Genomic DNA, 26,614 nt, shown 5'->3' with positions numbered 1-26,614 from the left:
AGCATGATGAAGTTGCATTTTGTGGTCCATTTTTTTACATGAGGAAAGAGTATGTATAGTGACATAGGTATATTTGTTTAATAGTGAAGCTAGTGTAATTTTGAGAAGTATGGTGTGCCCTTTACCTTAGGAACAAATTAGATATGTATGAATTATTACATCCTTTTCATAAATACCTGAAAAGGATACACGTTTAAATGGTATGATGAGCTATTTAGTTCATTTGCTAAAACTGATTTAAACTGTAAATGTTACTGTGGTCATGGTCTTACTGTAGATGCTGATTTTTGGGAAAGAATTTTGAAAATATTATCTTTTGGTGTTTTTCTTTTATTTCCTGCTGGTGTTAACTTTACCAATGTCTTGTGCCATTACTGTACTTGCAGAACATAAAAGATATTTTGGATAAACTTGGGGATCAAATTGCAGTAATACATGAAAAGCAGCCTGATGTTATATTGGAAGCATCTGGACCTGAGGCAATACAAATAGGAGATGCACTAACACAGCTGAATGCAGAATGGGACAGAATTAATAGAATGTACAATGATCGTAAGTGGTAAGTCAAGCATGATTGGTCTCTGTGGCCATGTAAATACTTTATGTATGTGTTTATATAAGTGTTTTTCAAATGTACCTTAATGATGAAGATGAGTTTGGGAGTTGTCAGCTTTTATTTGTTGGTATTACAAAATAATTTCCAGAATTATTGAATGTTGAAACTGTTAACATGGAAATTGAAGTTTGGCTGCTTTCATGAGGCTCATTGTTTCTAGTCTGTGAGATACAATGTTTTGTTTATGGAATGTAAAATTTTGGTTTTGTAAAGGCATCACAAAGCAAAGTTCTAGTAGAATAATGTTGAGTAGGACATCTTTTTATAAAGAATTCAAGGCCGATTTTTTTTTGTTTTTTGAAGGAAGGATGCAATTTGAAAGAATAGGGTTTTTAAAATACAGCACCTATGACAGTTGTCAATAATATTTGTTGTAAGTATTTGAAGATGAGAGATGACCTGATAAGAAAATTTTGTTGTTAGGAAAACAAAAGAATACTAAAATAAGTGCTTAAGAAATATGTATTTCTAATTTCCTTGCCACAAATAGGTGTAATTTCACTTGGGCAAAAAGTTTGATTTCTCCACAACCCTTATAGAAGAGACAATAAACTTTTTACATTATCTGAATCAGTTTTAAATCTTTAAAAACAAGCTCAATACCACTTAGTAATTCTTGGGAAAGTGTATTAGAGGAATATTTTAAATTGGAATTTGTAAAAGTGTCAAAGCACATGTTCGGGAAGTTACCACTAAGCTGAAGGTGCTCACACTGCAAGCAGCAGTGTAAACCAAGATTGCTGCTATGCAAAAAAAACCCTTAATGACTGAAAATTATATAGTAACATTTAAAATTAAATGCAAAGGCTTAAACTGAAATTCCTTTGCTTTTACAGTATTTCCTTTTTAATGATGATGTAAGGTAATGGATGATGCAGAAGTTTTGTAGGGCATAAGGTATGCCGAACTATGTTTGCTTGCTTTGTAGCACCAGAAATCTGATATCAAACACATCTGGTAGTGTATTTTTAAGACGTGTTTTTAGGAAGAGTGTGTATTACATAAGCAGGTGTTTCCAACTCTTTCTCAGAGGATATAAAAATCAGTTTGTGTGGGGATATAAAAAATCAGTTTGTGGTATCATCCAAATAGAGACTTCCAGAAATTCTGGGCTCCTGGATGAGTGAAGGATCAAGATTTCTGATAACTCAGCAAGCAATGTTGTTTCACTGTGGGTTCTTAAATCAGAAAGCAGTGATGCCAGATATGTAGAGCTTTGTGCTCTTGCTGGGTGCTTGTGGTCACCTGCTGAATTTGGAAACAACTGCTCCTGAATTTGGTGCCTGTCCATATTTATATGCCTGTAGCTATAGTATTGTCCTCAGATACTGTATGCACTAAGCTTTAGTTGTGTCTTTTTTTCCACTTGAAGTTTACTTGGAAAGCTTTAACTAATGTTAACATTTTGTAAGTTAACTAATGTTAAAGTTTTGTGAGTACAGTTGAATTTGCTACTCAAATTTACTTTGATTAAGTAGCCAGGGCTAACCAGAAACCTAGTCTTCTTATTGAGAAAGGTAAGTGAATCAAAGAGTAAGTTCAGTGTTTATGAATAAGTGGCAAAATGCAACAGATTGCCTCTTCAGTCACTTTGCTGATACAAATTAAGCTTGACCATCATAAAGTTTGTAAAGCTCTTCATATTAATGAGAATAATATTGGGCTTCATTTTCATACAAAAAGGGACTACTGGACTACTAATTTAGATAAATTATATGTAGCTTCTTGAATATATAAAATGCTGTAATTTTAATAGAAGCATGCTTTTTGATCACTGAAGATGTTATTAATTGCAATATTAAAATGGCATTAGTATTTTTAAACCCTTTCTGTTACAAAGAAGAATTCATAGTTTAAGCTTGCTTTTCCCAGTGTTACACTAAGTATAAGCTGGATAACTATCTCCCTAATCATCTTTGGCTTTTTTCTATGTCTGGAGTGGGTGGAAATTTTGACAAAATTAGAAGAAGCAGCATCTGAAGCCTCCGGCAAAAGATTGATTTAGTTTTCAGAGGTAGTAAAGATTTTGCGATTGAATGCCAGCTAAGTAGTTAAACCTTTAGTAAATGCTCTGATGAAGCCAAGCACAAGTTTAATTCAACTTTACTTATCAAAGCTTCTAAGTAGTCAACTAAATCCAGCTGACCGCATTTGCATTTGGATGTGTGTAGAGTAAAAAGTGTGGATTTTGTATGTATATATAGACTTAATGTTTGTAACTGCACTGGTTTGATAGGTCTGCTCATTTTGCTGTGGATTTTCTCCCAGTGCTAAGTGTTGATGACTTGGAAACAGTGGATTCCTGCAGAGGAGGCAAATGATGGCCAAGTTTTGGTGCAATAGTCACAGGAATTTGATACTTTTAGCTTTCAGATGAGGCAGTCTGTAGGGGAACAGCAGCACATGCATGTGACTCAAAACTGGAGTGGAACTTTGCTCATTGCTCAAAATACTGATGGAGCTGTAGTCCCGCAACAGAACTGGTGCAAGTTAAAACTTTGTACCTCAGTGTTCTCTGAAGTTTTAAATTTTGTATTCTGAGAAAGTCATGTGGCCAAAACTCCCTGAAAAACTGTAGTTTTTAAGGAAGCCTATAAAACCTTATTTTAATCTATTTTAAGTGCTTAGAATGTATCTTATTAAATGTGGGATGAGTACTGTTATGAGACAATATGCTTGGACTGAAACATATGTGAGAAATAAAGGGACACTGAAATTTGTGGTCAGTGTACAGGTTGGTCTAGGGTGTTAAATCAAGGTATGTGCTGAAACTGAAATGGTAGAACTAGGAGATAAGGTTAGAAACATTAAAGTGGAGATTTTTAAGACTTCTTTAAATCTTAAATTTTTAAGACTTCTTCCAAGACTTTTTAATTGGCTAATAATAATAACAACAAATAAGCCCTGTATATGTCAAGAAATACGGATCTTATGTAAAATGAGATTTAATTTTGATGAAATTAATCTCAGTTAAAAAAAAAAGGTTGCAATGGTAGCCCTTTAAAGTTTGGTTTTAGAGATCTTTATTATGCTGCTAATTTCAGATTGTATCCGTATATGTGCAATAACCCTGGAGTCTTTACGGTTGCAATTATTTTCAATTGTTTGCAGTAATAGGCTACAAATGACATAGTTCCTCAGTCAAAACAGAGGGTCCTCTGATTAACAGTAGTCTTGGCCTCTTAGGTCTTTAAAGATGACCATTTTTGTTAGTTGGGAATAGTTAATAATCAACAAATAGAAAACAAGCCACTCCATTCCTTTCTGACATGTTTTTCTCATGCTCTTACTTTGGTAGCTCGTTAACAGAACTCTCATTTTATCAAAAACAAATTTCTGACTATGGTTATTCTGTCTGTTCCATACAAGAACATGTTGCCCTTCAAATTAGGCAACACATTAATTTGAGGCTGCAAAGATGATGACAATGAAGTATCTGTTAAATTATTGTGTGATTAAATGCTATAAGACCTACTTATGTGTGCTCACTGATAATACTATATAATCAAATATATAATCAAAATCACCTTCACTTAATAAATCCTGGGCACCAGCACCCCATTTTCTCCTCATGAAGGAGAAAAAAAATCTGAGCAATTAATCATATTTCATATTTTACACTGTCTGATAGCTGAACTGTTTCACGATAAAGGAGGGAAGGGTTCTGCAGACCAATTTGATGTAGCTAATCAATCTTTATTTTTTAAGTGATAGAACAAGTTTGCTGAGGACTGCCCTTTCTTCCTTCAGCTGGAAGTTAATGACAGTCTGCGCTGTTGGCTTTCTCCAGCTGCTACTGTGCCAGGAAGCCTTCAGTACTAGGACTTGGTTAGCCAGGCTGTGTGTTAGTCTTTCTGTTCTGCAAGGCAAATTTCTGCTCACTGGGGTGGGATTCCTCGCCTTCTAGCTGAAATTTTGGGTGATTTTTCACTCCTGTGTTTTCCCACAGTTGCTTTGACAGAGCGATTGAGGCGTGGAGGCAGTTCCACTGCGATCTCAATGATCTCTCCCACTGGATCGCGGAGGCTGAAGCGTTACTGGCCGACGCGCGCGGGCCCGATGGCAGCCTGGAGCTGCAGGCAGCTGGGCTGCATCAGCAGGTACGTGGGACTGGAGCAGCAAATGAGCAAGCTGGAAACAGTCTAGAGTTTAGTCTAAATTTGTAGTTTTATAGATAGACATATGGATTTGCAGAGGTTGTGCAATTACACTTCAAAAAGCAGTAACTCTTAACATTTCTATTTTGGCTGCAGTTTAAAATTTATTCTTGGGGAAGAACTCAACTCCTGCCTATAGTATGGGGTTATATGATCACTCTTAGTATGGATTGGTTTGAGATAATTTGATAATTCAAATGTTGGCATGATTTTTCAGTTTATAAGTTTTGTTAAAGCTTCAAAAATATTTTAATCAGATAAAAGATCCAGTATAATATTTCACTTACTTTTGACTCATATTAAAAAAAAAATGGACCCCAAAAAGGTCATTTATAACTTAGCAAATTATTTATTTAAATGAATGTATTTTGGAGATACTGCCGTGTGTAAACAATCTAGAAAAAGAAGATTCCAATTACAGGGGTCTTAGGTGTGATTTTTTTTTCAGATTTTGGTTCTGGAATTTAGTTCCCTGATATTTTTTTTATTTTACTTCCTTTTAAATAAAGAGAAGAGAGCATAACTTTAAGGATCAGATTTTTCTTTTGAGAGTATTAGGTATCTAAGTGTCAATGTGTGTTCTGAAAGAAAACTATGTTCTGTCTAAGACACAGCTTCTGTTTTATCCTTGTTGCTGCTTGAAGTTTTCTTCTGATGCATTTTACTTCTCTTTTTTGAATCATCTTATTCCTAATCTAGTTGCAAATAAATTTTTGCTAACAGTGTAGGACTTTTGTAGTCATTAGGGACATTTGAAGATTTAATCCCAACATCTTCTGACTTTCTTTAGCTTCATGGATTTTCCATGGTGTCTGGGACCATGGCAGCACTGCCATAAATATCTTAGTTAAAATACTCTGAAGGTAAAGAAATATTTGGGATATAGATCATGAAAAGACCTAATTAAAAGTCAAACCATCGGTTAGAACTACTAGGAAGCACTGTTCATAAAGAGAAAAGGATGAGTGTTGATTTTAGAACTGGTGACCTGAATGAATTCTTGTGATTGTTTGTAATATTCATAGCCTAATTTGTGTCACTGTCTTCTTATGACACCTAGAAAATTGAATTACATTCAATAAAAGAACATTAATAACTTTGTCAACAGCATCCATTTTGAAGTAAGATGGTTTTAAGTGCCTCTTTTAGTAAAATAATATGCACCCAGGGTTCATCCTGCATATCATGAGCCAGATCAAAGTCACTTCAGGTCAGTAATAAAATTCTGTGTGGCTTTTATGTTTCTGACAGGAACTTGAAGAGGGAGTCACCAGCCATCAGACCAGTATTTCAGCATTGAACAGAACTGGGGAGGGGATCATACAGAAGCTGTCTGCTACAGACGGCAGCTTCCTACAGGAGAAACTGGCAGGATTGAATAGACGTTGGAAAGCAATCACAACAGAGGTCATGGATAGACAACAAAGGTAATAAGTTAATCAAAAATTTGGATGTCTGAACAGATGCAATAAGGAGACTTTCATTGAGCGGATGCTGGGAGAGAGAGTACATTCTATTGCATGCTGTTATTAATCTGAATTTTCCTAATGTTTGGAGCTCTGCTTTGAACTGTCGTCTAGAACAAATTTCTCATAAATCCACCTGAAGTTGACTGCTTAGTAAGTCTTTGTTTAGAATAACTTACAAAATGACAACCACAAAACTTTTTTTACAGTTTCCCTTTGTTTTAAAAATAATATCCTTATGAAGCCAGACTTTTTAAAGAATAATTTCTCAGCTACTTTCTCTGACTGAAGCTGAACTTGTAAGTACCTTACACTAAGTTTTGTTTTATTACTGACAGAGATACGCTAATTGAACCAATTTGTACAGTTCTTAGATTTCCACAATATTGTAAAGTAAGAACTTAATGTAATTGCATGTTTTTAACAGCTCCTGATATGTTTAGGAATAAAATAGGATCTTGCTTAGTTATTTAGTTTGAGAAATTCCTTTAAAGTTTTATGTGATTTAGTGGAAGTATTATATATGTCCCTAAAACCTCCAGGGGAAAAATTCAGTGACCTTATAATGATTAGGCCTGAAGTTGTTGTCATTACTATCACTTACATTTAATGTTTTCTGTAGTCTTTAAAAGTCTGTTTTATGACTTTGGAACTAAAATTTGTCTGGTTTTAAGGCAGTAGTATTTATTTGTAAATATCTTGCATTTTAATAAGGGTGGTAGAGTCTTTCAATGATAAAATGAACTCTTTAAAATTCTTCAAGCACTGAAAAAAGTTGACCATGACATCAGAAGTAATTTAGGACTGATGTGCTGGACTTCTGGTTTTGCTTTTTAAGGCTAAAAGGAGAGAACCAGCAGCTGATAGAGTACAGGAAGAAGCTTGATGAGCTGCGTTGTTGGTTGGAAAATGTAGAAAATGCTCTGGACACAAGATTTACATTCAACCATGAAGAAAACTTGCAAGAATTACAGGCAAGACTGATTAGTGTGTAAATAAGTATACATCTGTATGTCTTGTGTAAAGCACTGGGACATGGCTTTTGAGGAGGGGAGTTTTTATATTGTGAACAGCCAAAGACACATTATGGTTGTGTGAGACAATTTTGTGAGATTTCTTACATAGGCAAGATGTACCTTGAAATGAAGTTGGGTTGAGTTGGTAACTGGTATGTAGCCAGAAGATGGTGTCTGTGTGAGAGACAGTGAGAAATAGATATACTGCTGATAGAATTTAGTGAGTAGAATTTCACTGGAGTTGATGTGTATTTGTCAACTTTTAAATTGCTAAAACCTATAGAAAAAAAGCTGATAACCCTAAAGGGTAAGTAACAACATTGTCCCATTTACTGGGCAGTTGTAATAATCTCTTATGTGTGTAAGATTTTATCTAATTTGTTTTTTAAACTGTAAGGATTTTGGCCATTTTAAGTAAGTTGTGTGCATATGTATGTGTTTTTCCTGTTTTGTGTCTCTTTGACAACAAAACATCTTTGGTTTATAGAATGTGTGAAAGAAAAAGTTTCTGAAATCCTAAAAGAATGAGAGGAGCAGTCAGTCCAACTAACCTGCTTGCTTGTTTCTTAAAAATCATTAATTTAAAAAAAGGCAACAAAAAACCCCAACGAACCCCCAGCCAACCTCTTTTAGACCAAATCTAAGATGGAAGGCCTGAATAAGTGTTTATAAATTATGTAAAGTAGTTGCAATTGTGTTTGCCTAAATAAATTCCCTCATGTTAGTTGAATATTTCCTGCTTGTCATCAAAGTGTAATTTTTCCTGTTATCTACCTTAATATAAATGCTGGAAGTGAAAGTTAATAAATATTTCAGTAATTTCTAGATCAAGCACAGAAACCAAAATTGGAGCTTCTCTGTGTATGTTCAGGGAAAGGTCTAACATTGGAATTAAAAGAAAGCTTTCCTCCTCCTTTAATTAAGCATGTATGCATTTTATTCCAGTCTATAACTCTTCTGTCCATTTTAGGTCTTAAGTGACGAGATGGAAGTTCTGGGTGACAAACTGGAATGGCTGAACAGAACTGAATCTGAAGTACTGTTGGATAAAAACATTGATCTTCAGGAAAAAACCAAGCTTTCTGATTGCCTGCGGTCCCTCAATGCGAGGTGGAATAAGGTATGCATTTATTTAGCATTGGGTACCTGAGGTTGAAAACAGAATGGTGTGCTTGGAATGATTGTTTTCCTTCTCATGTATCTGTGACATGTGGCATGTACATAAAATGATTAGGGAACCATACAGGCTTGATCAGGAAATAAACCCCAAACCATTTACACATGAAAATACCAATGGACATTTTTCCGTCAGATTGAGTTAATTTGGTTAGCTTAGGTTTTTTTGTTTCCTTTTTTTTTTTTTTTTTTTTTTTTTCTGAAAGATGGATCACAAGTATCAGCTGAATCAAAAATATTTTGTTTATTTGAGTCAAACAGTAAGTTATAACTTGAAATTCAGAGTTAGAGTAAATCTTTACTATATAGGAAAGTTGAATGCTTGTAGCAGTTAAGAGGAAAAGAAATAAAGCTGTGGTAGAGCTTAGAAAATCTTACTAAGTGAATCTGTGATTCTTCTTAAACATTACTGTAAATTAGAAACTAATGTGCTCAATCTCATTGGCAAGGCTGGTTGGAGTAAAGCAAGATTTTTTTCAAGCAAAGCCTGGAGATCCAAATGAAAAAATTAAATTATTTTAATTATTTTATGGGTGACATATGTAAGAATTTATTGAAGAAAGGGGCTTTTGATAGTTCAGGGAAAGAAAAAGATGTGTTTTTACCAACTCAGCCATGAAAATAGGGACTCCCCCACTGCTTTGAGCACTACGTTTTCATCACTGACTTTAAAAAACTTAGAAAGCATGTAGGCACATTTGTTTTCATTACAGTGGAGTTGTAACACTTTTTCTTTTGTAAGTTCTCTGTTTCTTTACTTTGTGTGACTGACAAGAAATCATGCTTTGCATCATCTTTTCTTCAAAGTATTTTCAAATAATGAGTTATAGTTATGGTGCCTAGAATGTAAAAACCATGTAAACATGGTTTAACCATGTAAACAGCCTGTCCACAACAATTTCTTTCTTTTCAATATTTAGGTGTTACACTAGGATGTATGGAAAAAACACTTTAGTTTTTATTGTTTTTTAAAGAATACCTTCCAGAAATTAATTAAAATATATCTGAGGCATGGTGTAGAGTATTTTGTCTTTCAATAATTGCCATTAATATAGGTTGTGTTACTGTTTTTATTTCTCTCTGCTGGGCTGTAGGTGTTCAGAGAAGTGCCTGACAAAGTGAGAGAGTTGGAGGCATTTGTTGGGCAGTCCCGTTTTGTTACAAAGACAAAGCCTCCTGGTGAGTGACTGGTCCTTCTGTTCTGCTTAATTGTCTTGAGTGTAATCCTGTTTGCAGTCAAAAGTAATTAAAAAAGAAAACAAACTCTAAGAACTTAAACAAATAAGAAATGTTGAAGCATTGTGTTGAACTTGAGGCTGCCTTCTCAATGCCGTGGAGGAGAGGGAATATTTGGGTAGCGAAGAAGTCGCTCTACTCTTCAGGACTGGGGGAGTCTTTTGGAGTTTCTCTAAGAGTTTTGAAATTGAGAAATTTTTATAAAGCTTAGGCCTCCTCATCAGGACTAGGTAGAGAGTAAAAACAAAATAGCTGTGTTTGTGACACAGCTGTGTCTGTGTTTTCTGTGTTTTGTTTCCTGTGGATTGGTGTTCATGCTTTTTATTAATTAAGATGCACTAGAAGCTTTCCATACAGCTAATTATTTGTAAAGTAACTCTTGCATGTGGATTTTTTGCTGTCTTCTAAATAAAGACCATTCTGCTTCTTTTGGCTTGGTTAGAGGGCCAGATGGGTCTACCTTATCTGCTAGGTACTTACCTTTCTGAATGTTTTAGGGAAAGCTGTCTAAAATATGTGTTCTTTTATCAGATGCTGACACTGGTCATATTTTCAAGTTGTTGGAGGCAGTTCAGCAAATACAGATTGTAAATAAAATGCCCAGGTCTCCCTTTTGGAAATTTAGGCAAAGACGACAGCCCTTGCCTGAAAAAATTTGCAACTCAAACCTCAGTAAATTAACTAAAATTGTTTTTTTAAATTTCAGAATCAGTAAACAAAATTTGAGGGAACCCAACTTCTGTTTAATCCTTTTAAAACCTTGAATTCAACTTGTTATCCTTTCATACAATGTGTTTGTTAAAACTCCTGTGTTTCGTTGTTTGAGGGAAGTGTGAAATATTCATGCTGCAGTTTGATGTAGCTTAGTGTTTCTTGGAACAAGAACACAACTTCTGGAGTGAATCTTACTATTAATTCAGCTCGTTTCTCACTTCTTTCTTGTGTCAGGTTAAAAAGAGAGGAAGATGTGACTGAACTAGTGGGCATCTGTCCCTTCTTCAGACAGTTGTGTAATGCCAAGTCCATGAAGCATCTGTTCCAGAAGCTTCACTTGTGCTTAAGTGAATTCTGAGCCAAGAGTGGAGAAGACCTTTTTGCTACATAGTAGTACAAAACTGAGGAAGACAGCTTTAGATGTTTATCTTAAACAAAAATATTGGGCTTTATGCTTAATAAATGTCAATGAGTGTTTAGCTTCTTTCCATTAGGTTTAATGTAATTTTGTCTTTGCAAGTTTTCATCTTGTTTTTTTTGAATTTAGGCGGAATCATTTGGGTGAGTCTTTTTGGCATGCAGTAAGAAAATAGCTGCCTTAAAGGTGCATAAGTCTCATTAGTTAGCTTCTGGTTGTTAAAATACAATTTTTGCTGTGCTTTCTCTGTAGATGCTGTTACATATTTATAGGAATTACAAAAAGCCCCTTGTAATTCTGAGAACTGCTCGTGTGGACATGACTACTTTTGCTTTAACAGAACCCCCATACTCTGTTTCAGATATCCAAAAGGTGGTGCTAGCATCTTCTTCATTGGAAATTCCTGTTCAGACTCAGCAGGCTTTGGAACTTTCTGCACCTGCTGATCTGGACAAAACTAGAACTGAGCTGGCTGACTGGTTGGTGCTGATTGACCAGATGCTCAAGTCAAACATAGTCACTGTGGGAAATACTGAAGAGATCAATCGGACTATTACACGAATGAAAGTATGTGCTTTTGTGAAGGCTAGTAGAAAATTGTTTCACATTTTAATAGTTCTTACATTCACTAAAGAAGCTAAAAGCGATAACATGTTTTTAAGGGGAAAAAACCCCTGACTGCAGCTAAATGCATAACATGAAAGTTACACTTTAAATGCTCTTATTATACTCCTTTCTCCTTCAGAGCCGTTTTCTGTTTATTCTTGTGTCCCTATGTGAGCTTGGCTCACAGTTATTTTTTTGTTTAAAATGAAGAAATTGGAGAATACCTCCTGACATCTTTTGGGGTTTGTAATAGTTGATTTACATGGAAGAGTTTAGAGCAGCTTCATGTCTGCTTAGTGGGTGATCTTTGATTCACTCTTTACTGGTTTCTAATGAGTTTTGTTTGCTGTAGTTACACTAAACTGATTTCCAGAGACATGCTAAGAGGATGAAAAGTTGTAACATAAATGCTTATGATGTAAATGTTTATTTCTGTTGATAGCTCATGCCATGTTGAACCATGACTAAGGGCAGTATAAGTGAGATGTATGCTGCTGTTAAAGTTCATTTTATTTGACTTAATGTCAATTAACTAAGTGTAGAGTTAAAGCTGTAGGCTAAATAAGTGCTAAACTGTTTCTGTGAGTATCTCATACATAGTCTGGAATTTGGAAGAATAACATGATGTAGCTTTTGAAACACTTGCTTTTAACTTGTAATATTCTGGTATATGTAGAGAACAATGTTTTATAGAGCAACAATATATAGTCTGATTATTCCTTCCAGTTTTTGTTCTTCACTTTCCCCTGCACCCACTGCTGCTTCTGATACATATAAATGAATCTTGGTTAGGAGAAAAATAAGTTATGGAAACTTATATGAAAATAAGTCTATGAAGAATAGATATTGGAAAACATTGTGCAACAACTGTGGTAACAGTTTGGTTTGATAGGTTAACCTTCACCTCTGGATTTTCATTGCAATTTTATTGCAATTTACAATATTTTAGCCTTTTAGTGCTGTGCTATTATACTGTGACAGTTCAAGGGTCACAGTAATGATGGGACCAGCTATATAGTTGTGGAAACGTGTGTATTTTTTACCTAAATAATACAGATGAATTTAACTATTTTCTACTTTTTGAACTTAAAAACAGATAACCAATGCAGATATGGACCATCGCCACCCTCAGCTCGATTCTGTTTTTACATTGGCTCAGAATTTGAAAAATAAAACTTCCAGTTCAGACATTAGGACAGAGATCACAGAAAAAAGTAAGTTTATCCATCCTGTGTTTGCAAATACATTGTTTTCATGGCAGTAAAAAATCTTCATGTCTTTTTCCAAAATTATTGATTGGGTATAGCTGAAGTTGCCTTCCTTGAAAAAGAAACCTTGGCAATTAAGTGGCTTTCACTTAAACAGTGTAATGAAAATTCCTGGAACAAGAATTGCCTCGTGTTTTTTGACTGGCTGTTTTTTCAAGTATGAAGGTCAATAGTTTTGCTGGGACTTTTAAATATTTTGTGAAGAATTTGGGTTTCTTCACAGCCACAGACCCAGGGATGAGGATTTTATTTATTGAGGAAAGGAGCTAATCATGTTTCTTTTTTTGTTGAGCTCTGAGGCACTGGACAGTTAAAAACATGAATATATTGACTTTAGGACAATGACTTTATGTGTGTACTTTAAAAATTGTTCACTGAGAGTAGAGATTTTAATTAACTGACACATACTTGAAAATTTAATTTCCAATTTAAATGTCTCCACTCCCTCTGAAAATTTATTTTACTTGTACCTAAGAAATGTACAGTTGTCATAATATGAAACTTATGGACAGTCTGTTTTTTTAAGTCTTAGGCTTTGCTCATTGCTAAGATTAGAAATTTCATGCAGCGGGGAATACCATAGTTAGAAGTAAAAATGGAAAGATATATTTTTTTATATTCTCCTCTGTAATGTAGTTTTCCTTCACTCCATCTGCATTAATTTCTTTGGTGTCCATAAGACTTGATGGAGATGATGTGGTCAGACGGGAAGCCCAAAGATGAGTGGTTTTTCTGGGGGTCTGATGAGATGACATCTGCTGTCTGAGGTTCACAGACTATAGACTGGTAGGGGCAGTAAGATTCAAAGAAGCAACTTAGTTTTGCAGTCACTCAGAACTCAGGGTGAGGTGGAAACTCAGGGCAGTTAGGATAATAACCATGGAAGTCAGTCAACAAGGGGACATGGGGTCAGTCACAAAATGTTCAGGATTCTTCAGAAAAGCTGAACAAGAAGTAAAGGACTGCGTGTTGAAGTTTGAGTTCCCCTATAGTCATGCACATCCAGAGTGGGAAAAAAGAAGTTGTATGTGGTGCCATGGATTAAGCTTCCAGTAGATATTTCGGATGTGTGTGAAGATTTTCTGCCTATCATGAAACATGAAAATTGAAGGTTTTGTTACCACTGACTTTTGTTAAGAAAAGCTGGCTCTTTGAAGAAAAGTGAAGCTCTGGCCTGCTTATGTACCTCTTTGTTTAAACACTGAGTATGTATAGACACTGAATATATATCAGAATGTATCAATGTCCTACAACCTTCTGGAAGTCTGTTGTGTGTCATCAGATGAAGCATAATTACTCAAATTGATAGGAGCAGAGAAACAGCAAAGCTTCCTTCTCTGGAACTTTGCTCCCAATTTTTGGGACACTTAGAATTGAAACTTTATTGACACTTAGAATTGAAAAAAGTCTCATCAGAAATTCCTTCTAGCTTTTCTGTCTGTGATATCAGGCTGCTGCCCATACTTTTTCAAGTATATTTTTCAGAACAACTTTTTCTAGGAACTTACCTCTTAAACCCACCAGGTTCTGAGGCTACCAGGAATGTCACTATTTTTCTGTCCTGTTTGCGGGAGGTAGAGAAAAGGGTAGATATGTCAGCAGTGTAGAGAGTAAGGTTAATCTGTCCATTAATAAGAAAAAGTATATAAATAATATTTGTTCTATAATACCAATACTACTATGTGAACATCAAATATCTGTGCTTGAAAATTAATCCACAAGCTGCCTTTGGGTTGAAATGGATGAATCTATATTGCACAAATTATTAGGTTTTTCTACCAGTTCGGTGTAGTGATATTTACTCTGACAGGTGGGCTTTGCTGCCCCAGTCCTTGAGAGCTTTGTGGAACTAAACAGAATATTGTTGAATGTATTAAAGTTAAGAGATTTTTTCAAGCAGATGAAGCACAATGGCTTTGTTTAATTGCAAAAGGTTAGAAAAATGTAAACCACTTAAATGGTTTCAATTTTAGTGCAACCTTTAGCATTTTGCTTCATGGAAAATTGAAGTGACTTGAGCATCAAGATTAATTTTTTAATAAAACTGTGTACTTACTGTTAAAATAAATACATTTGTTTAGTCTTACATACTGTGTACCTGTTTCTCATGAGAGTAGTGAGATGCTCAGGAAATCCAGCTTAGTCTTTTTTGGTTTTACTTTTTCCCATTAACTTTCTTACAACATTCTTTTTTTATCACACTCTTTAGTCATATAATTTTTTCCCCATAACCGTCACAACAGGTAGTAGAGAAACGGGTTTCCAGCTCTATAGACTTTCAAGTAATAGACTTGCTTTAATGGTCTTGTAAGTATCCAGGAAAATGTATGATGCCATGCATTTCTCTCCAAAGACAGATACACTGCTTTTTGTGATGCACTATTTTTGTTCTAGGCTCTTATGTTGTGTTTTTCACTCCTTGTTTATTAAAGGTTAAGTGTGTTTATCCATCATCTAATGAAACTATTTATTGAGAGAGGAATGGAATTCCTTCCACTTTAAGGGAGTGGGGTGTAACCAATAACTTCTCTCTTCTCCTGGGTTATCTACTAAATTCTATAGAAACCTGTGCTGGAGTTAAATTGCCAAAGTAGTTTGTTTACCTTGTGGAATGTTTCTACATTGGCCAAAATTGCAGTGTAGGTGCCATGAGACAGTGGTCAGGAATGCTCAGTTTGCTTTATACAAACTGTCCAAACAGTATTTATCTACCGGTTTAAGTTATAGATGCAAAAAGATGACTTATTGCTTCTATTATCCTAAAATCACCCTAAAATTGTGCTCCTTGGAGCCCTGCTGCTGGCATATCTCTGCTGTAAAGTTTCCTATATGTGTGGACTTTAAAAGTGAATAATGACTTTGAAATATACCAGAAAAAATAGTTGTTACTTGTATGATGTCTTACTCAAACAAGAGGAAGCCAAACACCTGATTTTTCATTTGCTTCTGTGAATGTCAACTAGACGGCGAACTAAAATACTGAATATTGAGACTGTTGTATTTGAGAATTATTGTTCTATTATTGCCTTTTGCCCTGAAGATTAGGAGGTAGCTATGGCTACTTTTTCACTTGCCTCATATTTTTCACGTTCCGTGTTGTCCTCTGCAGTGGAGAAGCTGAAGAACCAGTGGGACAGCACCCAGCACAGCGTGGAGGTGCGGCAGCAGCAGCTGAAGCACATGCTGGCAGACAGCCTGCAGTGGCACGAGCAGAGGCAGGAGATGGAGCACCTCATGGAGCAGTGCGAGATCCGCCTGCGAGGGCTCCTGCAGGCCCCAAAAGAGACACTGGCCAAACACGTTGCAGAGAGCAAAGTAAGACCACTTATGCTTTCTTTTTTGCCATACCAGATTCCTGAGTCTGTGTAATGCTACTACATTCAATTGATGAGTGGATGCGCAATTTAGTTGTTGTACTATTTTCTGGTTCTCTTTGGGCATGATATTTTAATTGTCTATGTTTTTCAATATATCACACTACCCAAAAATCCCGTTTTGGGTAGTAAACAGGTGGCATGTGTGCCTTTTAAAGCTTAGTTGAAATTAGTATAATTTAGCATCAAAGAAATGATATTATGCAAAAAGCTTGAACCCCAGACCAATTAAAATTTAATGATACTGCTGCAAAATTGACTTCATAGAAATATTTAACAGCAGCTTAGTAAGTCAAGGAATGGACTAAGGTATTTAAAATTGTCCTGAATTTCACATCTGGTGGGTGCCAGGCATATCCTATGCTTTTTTATTTTTATTTTTTTTTATTTAATGCAATCTTTGATGCTTTTTATATCATATCAAGCATGCTGTGATAAATCTGTAAGTCTAGTGTCCTTTGTCCTGGTGGCTGTCAGAAAAAGGGTGAGCTGTAGGTGGCACAGTATGAGAACTAAAGACACAAAGCAGTGAGGAGAGGCTCTTGCCAGTGCAGTATTTAGAACAGGGATATACTAGAGTTTAAAAAAACATGTGCATATATATATGCACATATATATTCACGAAGGGGCAATGTAGAGATGCAGCTGAGTAATGGAAGAGACAGGAAGTGTGATTGTGAGAATTGCTTACCAATCCATAGCTGTTTAAGTAGACAGTAAAGTTGTGTGCTTCACACAACTATCTGACTTATGTCTATCTCTGCATAAGCAGGGAAATAGAAATAGACTATTAGGTCTACTTTGTTTTCTTAAGTGAAAGCAGGTCCATGCCCAAACAGAGGCCATAATGTGCAACTGGATATATATATATATATATATATATATATATATGTAAATACTCTTTTTCATTTTGAAATAATGAGTTTAGATTCTCTAAAGTCAAGGCACGTTGTAAATATCTTGCCACAATAAAGAAACCTTTCTAATGTATTTCCTTATTTTTAAACAAACAAAAAACCAAAACCAAAAACCCCAAGGAATGAAATCAAATTCTCATATTGTACATTTCATTTGTGATGCTTTTAAATGCTGCTTATATTGCTATTATAATAATTCAAACTTATTCATGCTACTCAAAATACAGAAGTATTTTTATTTCTGTTGCCAGTAGACTATAAAAGAGGATTTCTCTAACCTTTGGCAGTTCTGGCAAATACAGCTTTTTCTCACCTATTTATGCTTTGATTAGTTCATTATCAGGACATTTAATATCTGTAGATTTTCTCTGTAAGGTTTTACCCCTACATGAAAAATGTGCACATTTTGCTTTTTAGAAAAGAGGAAAAAATGAGAGGTTTATAATGTGTGATAAAATACATAATATGAGAAATAGTCTCATTTTAATCTGTCTCATTTGGCACTGCTTTTTAGCTGTTGGTACAGGATTTGCATAGAGGTGACATCACAGTAGCAGCATTCAATGATCTTTCTAATAAACTACTTCGAGAGTATCGTGATGACGACTCAAGGAAGGTGAAGGAAACCACTGACCAAATGAACACTTGCTGGGTTAATCTCAACCAAAGGTAACTACAAGGTTTCACTTTATATGTAGCAGCTTGTGCCTTAAACTTGCGTTCTCTGTATACATGTGTATTGTAGTCTCTTCTCTGTGTGCTTAAGTGCAGCTTTTAGTGCTGCTGGGGATAATTAGTCAATTGCAGTCAAGTTCTTTTGATGATTGAAATTCCCACAGTTCACAATGGAAAGCTTCTGTATGACTTCCCATTTATGTGGTATATTTTTAAGCAGAAAAAGAAGGGACTTCTCATGTTTGGTTTCAGGTTTTCCTGTGGCTATTATTCTCTAAGTGTCTTTCAAAGTTCCTCTCTTATTCTTTATTACTGGTATGTTTTATGTATTTGTAGTTTGGTATTGTCCTTCCTTTTTGTAAGGCTGTAAGTGTTCAGCTTCATCTTCCCATGCATTAATTCCTTATGGCCTTTCATCTAATGGAAACTTCCCCAGAATGGGGCTGTCAAGTGCAATCCTTCCAGTACTCCCATCTAGAAAATACTTGTGCTGTAGGAATTGAGACTTAATTGAAACTTCTTTTTATTAATCCTCTATTTAAGATGTATCTGCAGATATGTCTCAATGAAAATGTGATATTTTCCTATGCATAATTTTTTTTCCTGCAGGATAATCTAATTTCTGCAGAAATTCTTTCGAGTATTTGGTATTGATAGACAATTAAGATTTAGAATAGTGTCTGACTCTGAAATCTAAAAGTCTATATGCATTGTGGTTAGATGGAGAGAAGGAAAAATTGATCCTCTTTATGTGGGAGTGGGGAAGATGACAACTGAAGTCTGTATGTATGCATGTGCATGTGAAAGAAGCAGCTGCTTTTGGAATGGGACATCAGTTAAAGGAATGAAAAGCCTACTTCGTAAAGCTTAAGGAGATGTTATCTCTTGAGGAGTGAGAGGAGGATAGCATTATAGAACTTGTGAAATTAGAGAATGGTTTGAACTGGAAAGGGCCTTAAAGATCATCCAGTTCCAACTGCCCTGCCATGAGCAGACCACAATCCACTAGATCAGATTGCTCAAAGCCCCATTTAGTCTGACCTTGGACACTGCCAGGGATGGGGCATTCACAGCTTCTCCTGTTCCAGTGCTTCACTACCCTCACAGTGAAGAATTTTTTCCTAATAGCTAATCTAAATATGCCCTCTTTCAGTTTAGAGCCATTCTTGTCCTGTCCTTATATACCTTTGCAAAAAGTCCCTCTCCATGTTTCATGTAGGCCCCCTTCAGGCTCTGCAAGGCTGCTGTAAGGTCCCCTGGGAACCTTTGCTTCTCCAGGCTCCAACTCTCTCACCCTTTCCTCATAGGAGAGGTGCTCCAGCCCTCAGAATGTTTTAGTTTTTCCTCTGGATCTGCTTCAACATGTCCACATCCTTCTTATGTTGGGGTCCCAGAGCTGGATGCAGCACTCCAGGTGGGATCTCACCAGAGTGTGGTAGAGGTGCAGAATCCCCTCCCTTGCCCTGCTGCCCACACTGCCCTGGATGCAGCCCAGAACACAATTGGCTTTCTGGGCTGCAAGCACACATTACTGGATCATGTCCAGCCTCCTACCCACCAGCACCCCCAAGTCCTCCTCAGCAGGACCATTCTCAGTGAGCAGGTAATGAAGGAAGCAGAGTAGAATGTCATCCTATCCTTCCTTGAAGGAAAATTGTTCTTCTGTCATTTTGTGCTTTGGATGTGGCAGCTTGTTTCCTGGTTAATTAGAGGATGAGGGAAAACAGCTCCTTGTTGGATTAGCATTGACAGTAGACTAAAACTCTGTATTAGTCTCATTCACATTCAGACTTTGCAGTGCTATGGCTAGAGCTGGCATAAAACTGCCCACTATTTAGAGAAGGTGACCAGAAAGAAGGGCTCCTGCCTGGAAGCCTCTAATTAGTTTTGAATCTGCTTAAAGTCTAAAATAATAAGCTACTGCATTTTGTTGTGTATAACTGAAGCTCCTTAATTATCACTGGGGCTACTGTTTGAAGTCTGCAGCCTAAGGAAAGTGAATATCTGCTTTGTTTATTAACTAGTGGCAGAATGGAAAGGACAACTCTGAGAGCCAGTGGGCAGCCAGTGTGGAGCTGCTCAGTGTAACCCCATCTGAGCAGCACAGTAGAATTAAAAGGGGAGACTGTGCAGTGAAAGCACCTTTTCAACAGGATGAAGGTTTTTATACTTACTTTAAATGCAATAAATAGAAATACGACTGATGAGCCTTACTTTTTGTGACAGATGTTGGGACATTTAGGGCTAATACATAGAATGGACATGTAGCCCTATGGCTTCTATAAGAATAAATCTGTATTTATAGCATAATGCTTTAAAATACCAGTTTGTTCCCCCCACTCACACTTGAAGGACCCCTGTGGAAAGGGTCCTTCATAGCATCTCCTGGAAGGATTGTGGTTCTGGTCACCATAAGAACGCTACCAGGAAGACTATAGCCATGGCATGTAAAGTGAAGAAGCTTATTTTAAACTGATGGCATTAAGAGATTGAAGATCCTCAGCTTGACATTGTGTAAATTGGATACTTAGCCCAGTGGCTATTTATGTTCTACTTTTATACTTTAGGGTGAAACCATAGTCATTCTAGGTGATTGTGCTGCCTTGGTAATGGATTATAGTTGCTTTCTGTACTGTATCAGATGTTGGTTTCTGAATTTCTTTTGATCACGCCCATGTATCTGCATCGCAGATTTTTAGTATAAATCTGGAAAAATAATTGGGTGGGACAGAAACCTGAAACAGCCATGAAAACTTAAATAATACAGTAACAATTTTTTCTTGGGTGTGTGTTTGCCAATAGAATCTGTGTAGACTTTCTCCACTATCACTGTATAGGTTAGCTACATTTGAAAATAATTCTCCAGCTTCTCCTCACATTTAGTTCTTGCAACCTGGAAGATATAGAGATCCTCTGTCTTTTGAGGCTGCTCTAATTGTGTCAGAATTATTTGAAAATCTGAGTTATGTTTTTATAGCATGGGGTAGTTTTTAAGCTGCAGTACAGAATTCTCCTGTAAAAAAATTTTCTATTTTGTATTTTATGTTGGAGGTCTTTACTAGCAGGGGAGGAAAATATTTCCATCTGCTCTTTTAAAGTGTTGCTTGCTACTGCTTGCTATACATGTCCTCTTAAGAACACCCACGTAATTTTAGGAAATTAGTTGTAAATTTGTATGTATATAGCGGCAGGATTGTTTTTCAGCTTTAATTTAGTATGGCAGCAGTGGATCAGTAATAGGATTTCATTCTTTCCTTAAAGCTCAACCAAGCAGAAGGCTGGAGAAATTAAAACTTTAGGATGAAGACAATATTCTTCAATGAATGTTGTTAACTTCAAAGTTCAGGTTGTCTCAATTTCTATCTAATACATCAGTACTTAGACTTAGAGATCTGGGTCACTTGGTGTTTCATCCTTTGGTGCCGTTCTTTTCCTTTGAAGGTCACCTTTATTACCAGTCTGTTCTTCCTGCTGTCACTCCTGTTCTTCCACCTTTGGCCTTAACCCCCTGCTAGGAAAGAAAATCCCTGCAGAGGGAGAGGATTTTGAAGTTAGAGCTCATAACTGCTTTTACTTTACATTTTTCTCACAGTTCCTTGGTGTGCTCTAATTTTTTAGCTGGTGCTTATTATCAAGCTACTTGTTTTCCCTAGCATGCTGCATTTTTTTTCTCTAGACTGGGTGAAGCATTCCAGCTGCAAGTTGGAAGCAAGAATGAAAGTTTCTTGATATCCTAGTTATTTGCTACTCACTAAAACTTGGGCAAGCACAAAGTCAGAAACAATTCTTAGAGTCTTATTTTTAGCTAAAGCAATTAGCAAGTGGTGTAAGACCAAAGCTTCTAAAATAGGGGTTGCAACACTATCCTTGTGCAAATTGTTTCTAAAAAGTTCAGTTGGTTATGCTAAAACTTAGGAATGTGAGCCTGGCAGAATTTGGGTTGCATGAAATTTCCTCCCAGTCCTTGAAAGAGGACAGCTTTTACTTGTAGCTGTCTCATCTGATGTGCTAGTAAACCAGGCTACTTGCTTTGAAATGTCATCCTGAATGGTACTGAACACCCACTGCTTCTTTTCTAAAAGGAATATTTTTACTAGTTTAGAAATTCACAATTCCAAACATAGTTATTCCTTCATACTGCTGAGCATCACAGCATGAAAAGGAGGAAAGAAAGCTGAAGTAGATGGGAGGATGCGGAAGACACAAGTTTGGGCCTGTCTGCAGAAACATGGAAATACCAAATACTGAGTGTTTTGGCCTTGTCTGTCTTGAAATTAAGTATCACTTTAATTCTAAAATATTGCAATACAGCTAGTGCTTGATGTGAAAATAAAATTTAACTACTTACTCAGCAGAAGCATTCTAGCTGTTAGCTCTGTTAGAGGTTTCTCTACAGTGTTCTGGTGTGGGATAGCTTGTTTCTTTTATCCTGATTTTGGGAGAAGGAATGCGGCAGAATAACAGCCTCAAGTGGGTGAAATTTAGTTTGTCTAAATTTAATAATGTTGCTAATCAGAGCTTTTAAAATTGCTGACTATAACAGTTTCTCATCTGAGTTTCATGTCAATCACTAGAAGACAGCACTGTAATGCAGAACTATAAGGTGATTTTTTTTCCTAGGAAATTATTTGAAGTTGCTGATAAAATGTTAGGATTATATTGTTATTACATGAAAAAAAATCCTCTTACAGATACAAACTTTAGTGTTTGTATCAGTTAGAAATCTTTTGGATGATTGAAAATTATTTGGACCATATTCTGCCAGTCTTTTTTTAAGTTCGTTGAGCATATATTTTTGATGGCAATGTATTATTCTGTTTGTTTGAGTGATTGTGTCAAGTGTCTTCTAGCAGAAAGAACCAGGTATCTGACTTTTCATCCCTTAGCATTTTAACTCTTAAGAATTTATGGCAGTGTTTCTGCTCACTGTGAAAATACCCCAAGCACTCAGTGTTTCTGCTCCATATGTTTTTTGTTGATGGGGTAAAGCCCATTTTTCACACATGGCAATAACACTTCTACCCTTTGGACTAGCATAAGTTGATGATGGTAACACTCTAAAAGGAAAACCTAGGTTTTTAATTAATAACTGAGTTTTTACTGCATGCCTTTAAAAAAAGAATACATTCTGTCAAACGTATAACCAGTTCAGGACATCTGTGGATAGCTATAGATACACTAAAAACAGTGATATAAATTATGATAAAACAAGCTGTATCTCTGTTCTTACTAGAGATGCATTTCAGATTTCCTTTTAGTAGTTTCATTATGATGTATATAACATTGTATCTTATAGGGGAATATTCTGACACTTGTCTTGTTTTCAGAGCTGTTGATAGGCAGAATTTCTTGGAGACAGAGATGAAGACAATACAGGCCTCACACAAGGATCTGGAGAGCTTCCTCAAGTGGATTCAAGAGGCAGAGACAACAGTAAATGTTCTGGCAGATGCATCCGAGCGTGAGAACACTGCTCAGGACAGTGTCTACATAAGGGAACTCAGAAAGCAAATGCAGGTGAGGAACTAAATAATATTGCTGTTATTCAGGTTTTGTCTCAATGGCAAATGTTATAAAGAAAAGCTGTCTACTTGCTTGGAGAAAGCTGCAGCCTATTGAAAGGTGTTTCCTAAGACACAGTGTTTTAGAAGTCAGGTGTATGAAAGAAGCAGATGTGTCTTCTTAAGGTTTGAAGCACATATTTTTCTGTATGTCTTTGGCACTGAGGGCTCTTAAATATCCTTGGAGGGTGACTGCATTCAGGAAGTGTACGCTTCATTAAACCAAGTCATGTTGTGTAATTGTTCAACCAAACAATTTAATCTACTTCCCTCCAAGTAAAGCCCTTCTGGGCCGCACTCTCTCCTATTTCTGTCTGCCACCTTCCTCCTGCTTTTTTAGCAATCCAAGAAGTTGTGCTTGGGTTACCTCTTCTCCCTCTCCTGCCCACCAGCTCCCCAGCTGGCCTTATTTCATGTTCAGGCCCCAGACTGGAAACCTTGGAAATGGCTGAGGAGTTTAACTGACACCACTTATTAAATCCTGCACTCTGTGTTTGGATTAATGTCACCTGTGATCTAAGTGGGTTTGAGCAGCTTATAATGAAAAAAAGATGTTGCTTTTAGTATTGCTCTTAATCTGAACATACCTATGCTGAATTGAAATGAAACAAGACTCTTAAAAATATCTGATAGCAAGTTATACTTGCTAATCATAGTAGGAGCACAATGTTTTGTGGAAGCTTGTATCTGTTGAAGATGGCATGTCACTCACCAAATTATTTTAGTCAGTCAGGTAACTCATCTGTAGAGATGTGGCTTTTTGTGAAATGCTGAGCCTACTCTGTAGTGGTGACACCTAGAGCTTAATGTTATGCTTTATATTGGTGCCACTTCCAACTACTCTAATGTAGTGGAGGTGGAAGAGCTAAAACAGGGCACAGGCAGTGAACAACAGAAGGCAGTGCTATGTGTAAATAGACTTATTTCTGCATTACCTTGCATTCTGTGTAGTCTATCACACCAAGATACAGCTGTTATTTCACAGTTTGTTTGTTGGCTCTGTGTGGCTGTGAAGCACTGTGTGTAGAAGGTTGTTTGCCATTCTTTGTTGTGCTGCAATCTGATTAAAATTGCCTGAGTTGTGCTGCATGAGGGGAGAGCTGTTGTGCAAGACTGCTGTGAGAGAAGAAGGTCTATGACCAACTCCTGACTTTGCACGCTGTCCTGGCTTGTCACTGCTGAAAAGGCAGGTGGAGGTGCTGGATCGTGACCTCCCCTGGTTCAGCATCTGGTACCTGATATTGTCCATATCTTTGAGACTGTGCACATGAAGTATCATCACTTAACTCACCCATGACCTCACATAACATGGTAAGCCTTTTTGGCTACCCTAGGAAGTGGAGCATGTCAAAGACTGTCATAGCATAATGACTTCCAGAATGAACTTTATCCCCTACCATCTTACAGTCTTTAAATGTAAATGAAGACATTCATATAATGACTCCAAAATCACTGTTTATGTTTTCAAGTATTTGTCGCACTTCTGAAAACAAAATGTAGTTCCAACATCTTGCTGTACCTCAAAAGATCAAGCCCACTCCCTTGCAAGTTCTTAAGCTTATTATCTGATTAGACAAAGATAATTTCCATTTCTTCCCCTGTTATGTGGTGTAAAATGACAGTGTTGTTCTCTTGGTGTCTTGTTGAATATGTAAAGAAGTGTTGGTTTTAAGGTTAGTGGTTAAATGGTTTCAAGAAGAATGCAGGGATTATAACCTTCTCTGTTCTGTATGAAGATGCCCCTGCTCCCAAGGCCTGTGTATTAAGTAAAACTTTACTATGAGTTCAAGGTGTGATAAATTCTAGGTGAAATGAGCTGAACCTATACAAAAGGTGATGAATTTGTTGTTGTTGCTGCTGTTACATGTCATGCATTTTCAAAATAGGATCATCTGTTAAGCTGGCATCTGTGCTTGCATGGGAGGACAATCCTCCATTACATTTTTGGCCTAACTTATTTGGCTGCAGCTCAAGTCACTCTACAGTGGAATCAATGATCTGAGCCCTGAAGCCTTGTTTGGTCTTTCATTGTGATACCTGAAGCCAGCAACAGTGCTATGCAAATAATGAAGACTTTGAGTGTGGTTGCAATGTCTTTTTAAAAAGGAGACATCTAAATTATATCATCAGTCAGTTCAATTAATTCTCTCAGTATCTAAACCTTCTAGAAGTTTTTCCATTCAGGTTAGTGCCAAAACACTACAGTCTGTTTTGGAAAATATTTAGCAGTGACTTGGAAGAGATTAAAAACTAATTTGAAAAAAGATGCAGAAAATAAGCTAGGAAATAGTAAGAAGTAATGCAAGGTATATGAAATCCCGGGCCTATACGTGTAAAGGTGTTCAAAATAATTAAAATTTGTTGTATTTTAAAAGAAGTTACCATAAGTAGTGGCTGGCTGTTTTGTCTCATTGCTTGATTCAAACTCGTAAATTGAAAGATCTGGGAAGATAAAGAGTAGAAGGAAATAAAGAAGGTGTGGACTGTGGGGTCTCTCTTGCACAGAAGAGGTGTGAGCTTTTGCACAGTCATTTCTAAATGCTTCCATGATTTCAGAGTTTTGCTGCTTCACAGGTTTCCTTAAAAGATATTTGGTAAGAGCATGTCAGCTAATCATGGTAGGCTCAATCTGGAAAGTTAAAGAAGCAGACTTCTGGTGGAAGGGATGTAAGCCGGGAGCAGTGGCATGCAGAGGGACAGTTCAAATAAGTCATGAAGATGAGAAAATACAGTGTGTCTGGCAAGGTGAATACAGATGGCAAGATTTCTATATATAGCATGGAATCTGTGTATCTGTTTATCTGTTCACACTGATGTTGTTATTGTTGCGGACGCATCAAGAAAGCAGAGTACAGGGAAATGGGGTTTATGTGGAAGAGTGGTAGAAACATTGATTTAGTCCTAAAAGTAAAGACGAAACGGTTTACACAGAATTAGATGGGAAGAGTTTTTAAATGTCCTATATGAAGAACCTGAACCTTGCATTCATGTCCTTCCTAGGAAAGTGCCTTAGAAGAAGCAAAGCAGTGTATAATGCACTGACATCTAAGCTGTGCATTATTTTGGATCATACAAACTTGTTAGGATAGCTGTTGTCTGCATATTGTGCTGATTCATGTGCTTGAAACGTGTAGGGACCTTTTCACGTAGAAATATGCACTTTAAATCATATGATTGGTACTTCACCTACTGTGTTCAGGCTTCCCTGAACCTTTGCTGCAGCAGTCCCTCTGAGACAGGTTTAAGTAGATTCATCAAAACACCTTTGGAAGCAATGAGTAGCTGGCTTTGGCTATGCTGCAGTTTTGCCACACCTAGGGGTATGTTGGCTCTATTGCACTGAGAGTGCCTTACTGGTAGGAAACCACTTCCATGCTCTTGAACATCTTATCATCATCCTTAGATGACTTAAAT

General features: G+C 36.6%; 1 protein-coding gene across 1 annotated transcript in view; it reads left to right on the top strand.

The window, feature by feature from the left end:
• UTRN (utrophin) overlaps window positions 1–26,614 on the top strand; it is a 309,554-nt gene that overhangs the window by 101,610 nt on the left and 181,330 nt on the right. Inside the window, exons 41-51 of the mRNA XM_058021836.1 lie at window positions 387–559; window positions 4,566–4,716; window positions 6,025–6,200; window positions 7,078–7,213; window positions 8,226–8,375; window positions 9,526–9,610; window positions 11,161–11,366; window positions 12,502–12,619; window positions 15,783–15,988; window positions 17,479–17,633; window positions 22,967–23,156. Coding sequence (XP_057877819.1) covers window positions 387–559; window positions 4,566–4,716; window positions 6,025–6,200; window positions 7,078–7,213; window positions 8,226–8,375; window positions 9,526–9,610; window positions 11,161–11,366; window positions 12,502–12,619; window positions 15,783–15,988; window positions 17,479–17,633; window positions 22,967–23,156 — 1,746 coding nt within the window. The remainder of the gene's footprint in view (window positions 1–386; window positions 560–4,565; window positions 4,717–6,024; window positions 6,201–7,077; window positions 7,214–8,225; window positions 8,376–9,525; window positions 9,611–11,160; window positions 11,367–12,501; window positions 12,620–15,782; window positions 15,989–17,478; window positions 17,634–22,966; window positions 23,157–26,614) is intronic.

Source organism: Melospiza georgiana, chromosome 3 (assembly GCF_028018845.1).
Source record: "Melospiza georgiana isolate bMelGeo1 chromosome 3, bMelGeo1.pri, whole genome shotgun sequence".
Classification (NCBI taxonomy): Eukaryota; Metazoa; Chordata; class Aves; order Passeriformes; family Passerellidae; genus Melospiza; species Melospiza georgiana.
Note: the sequence above shows the minus strand (reverse complement) of the source record. Positions and strands in the feature narration are given on the sequence as shown.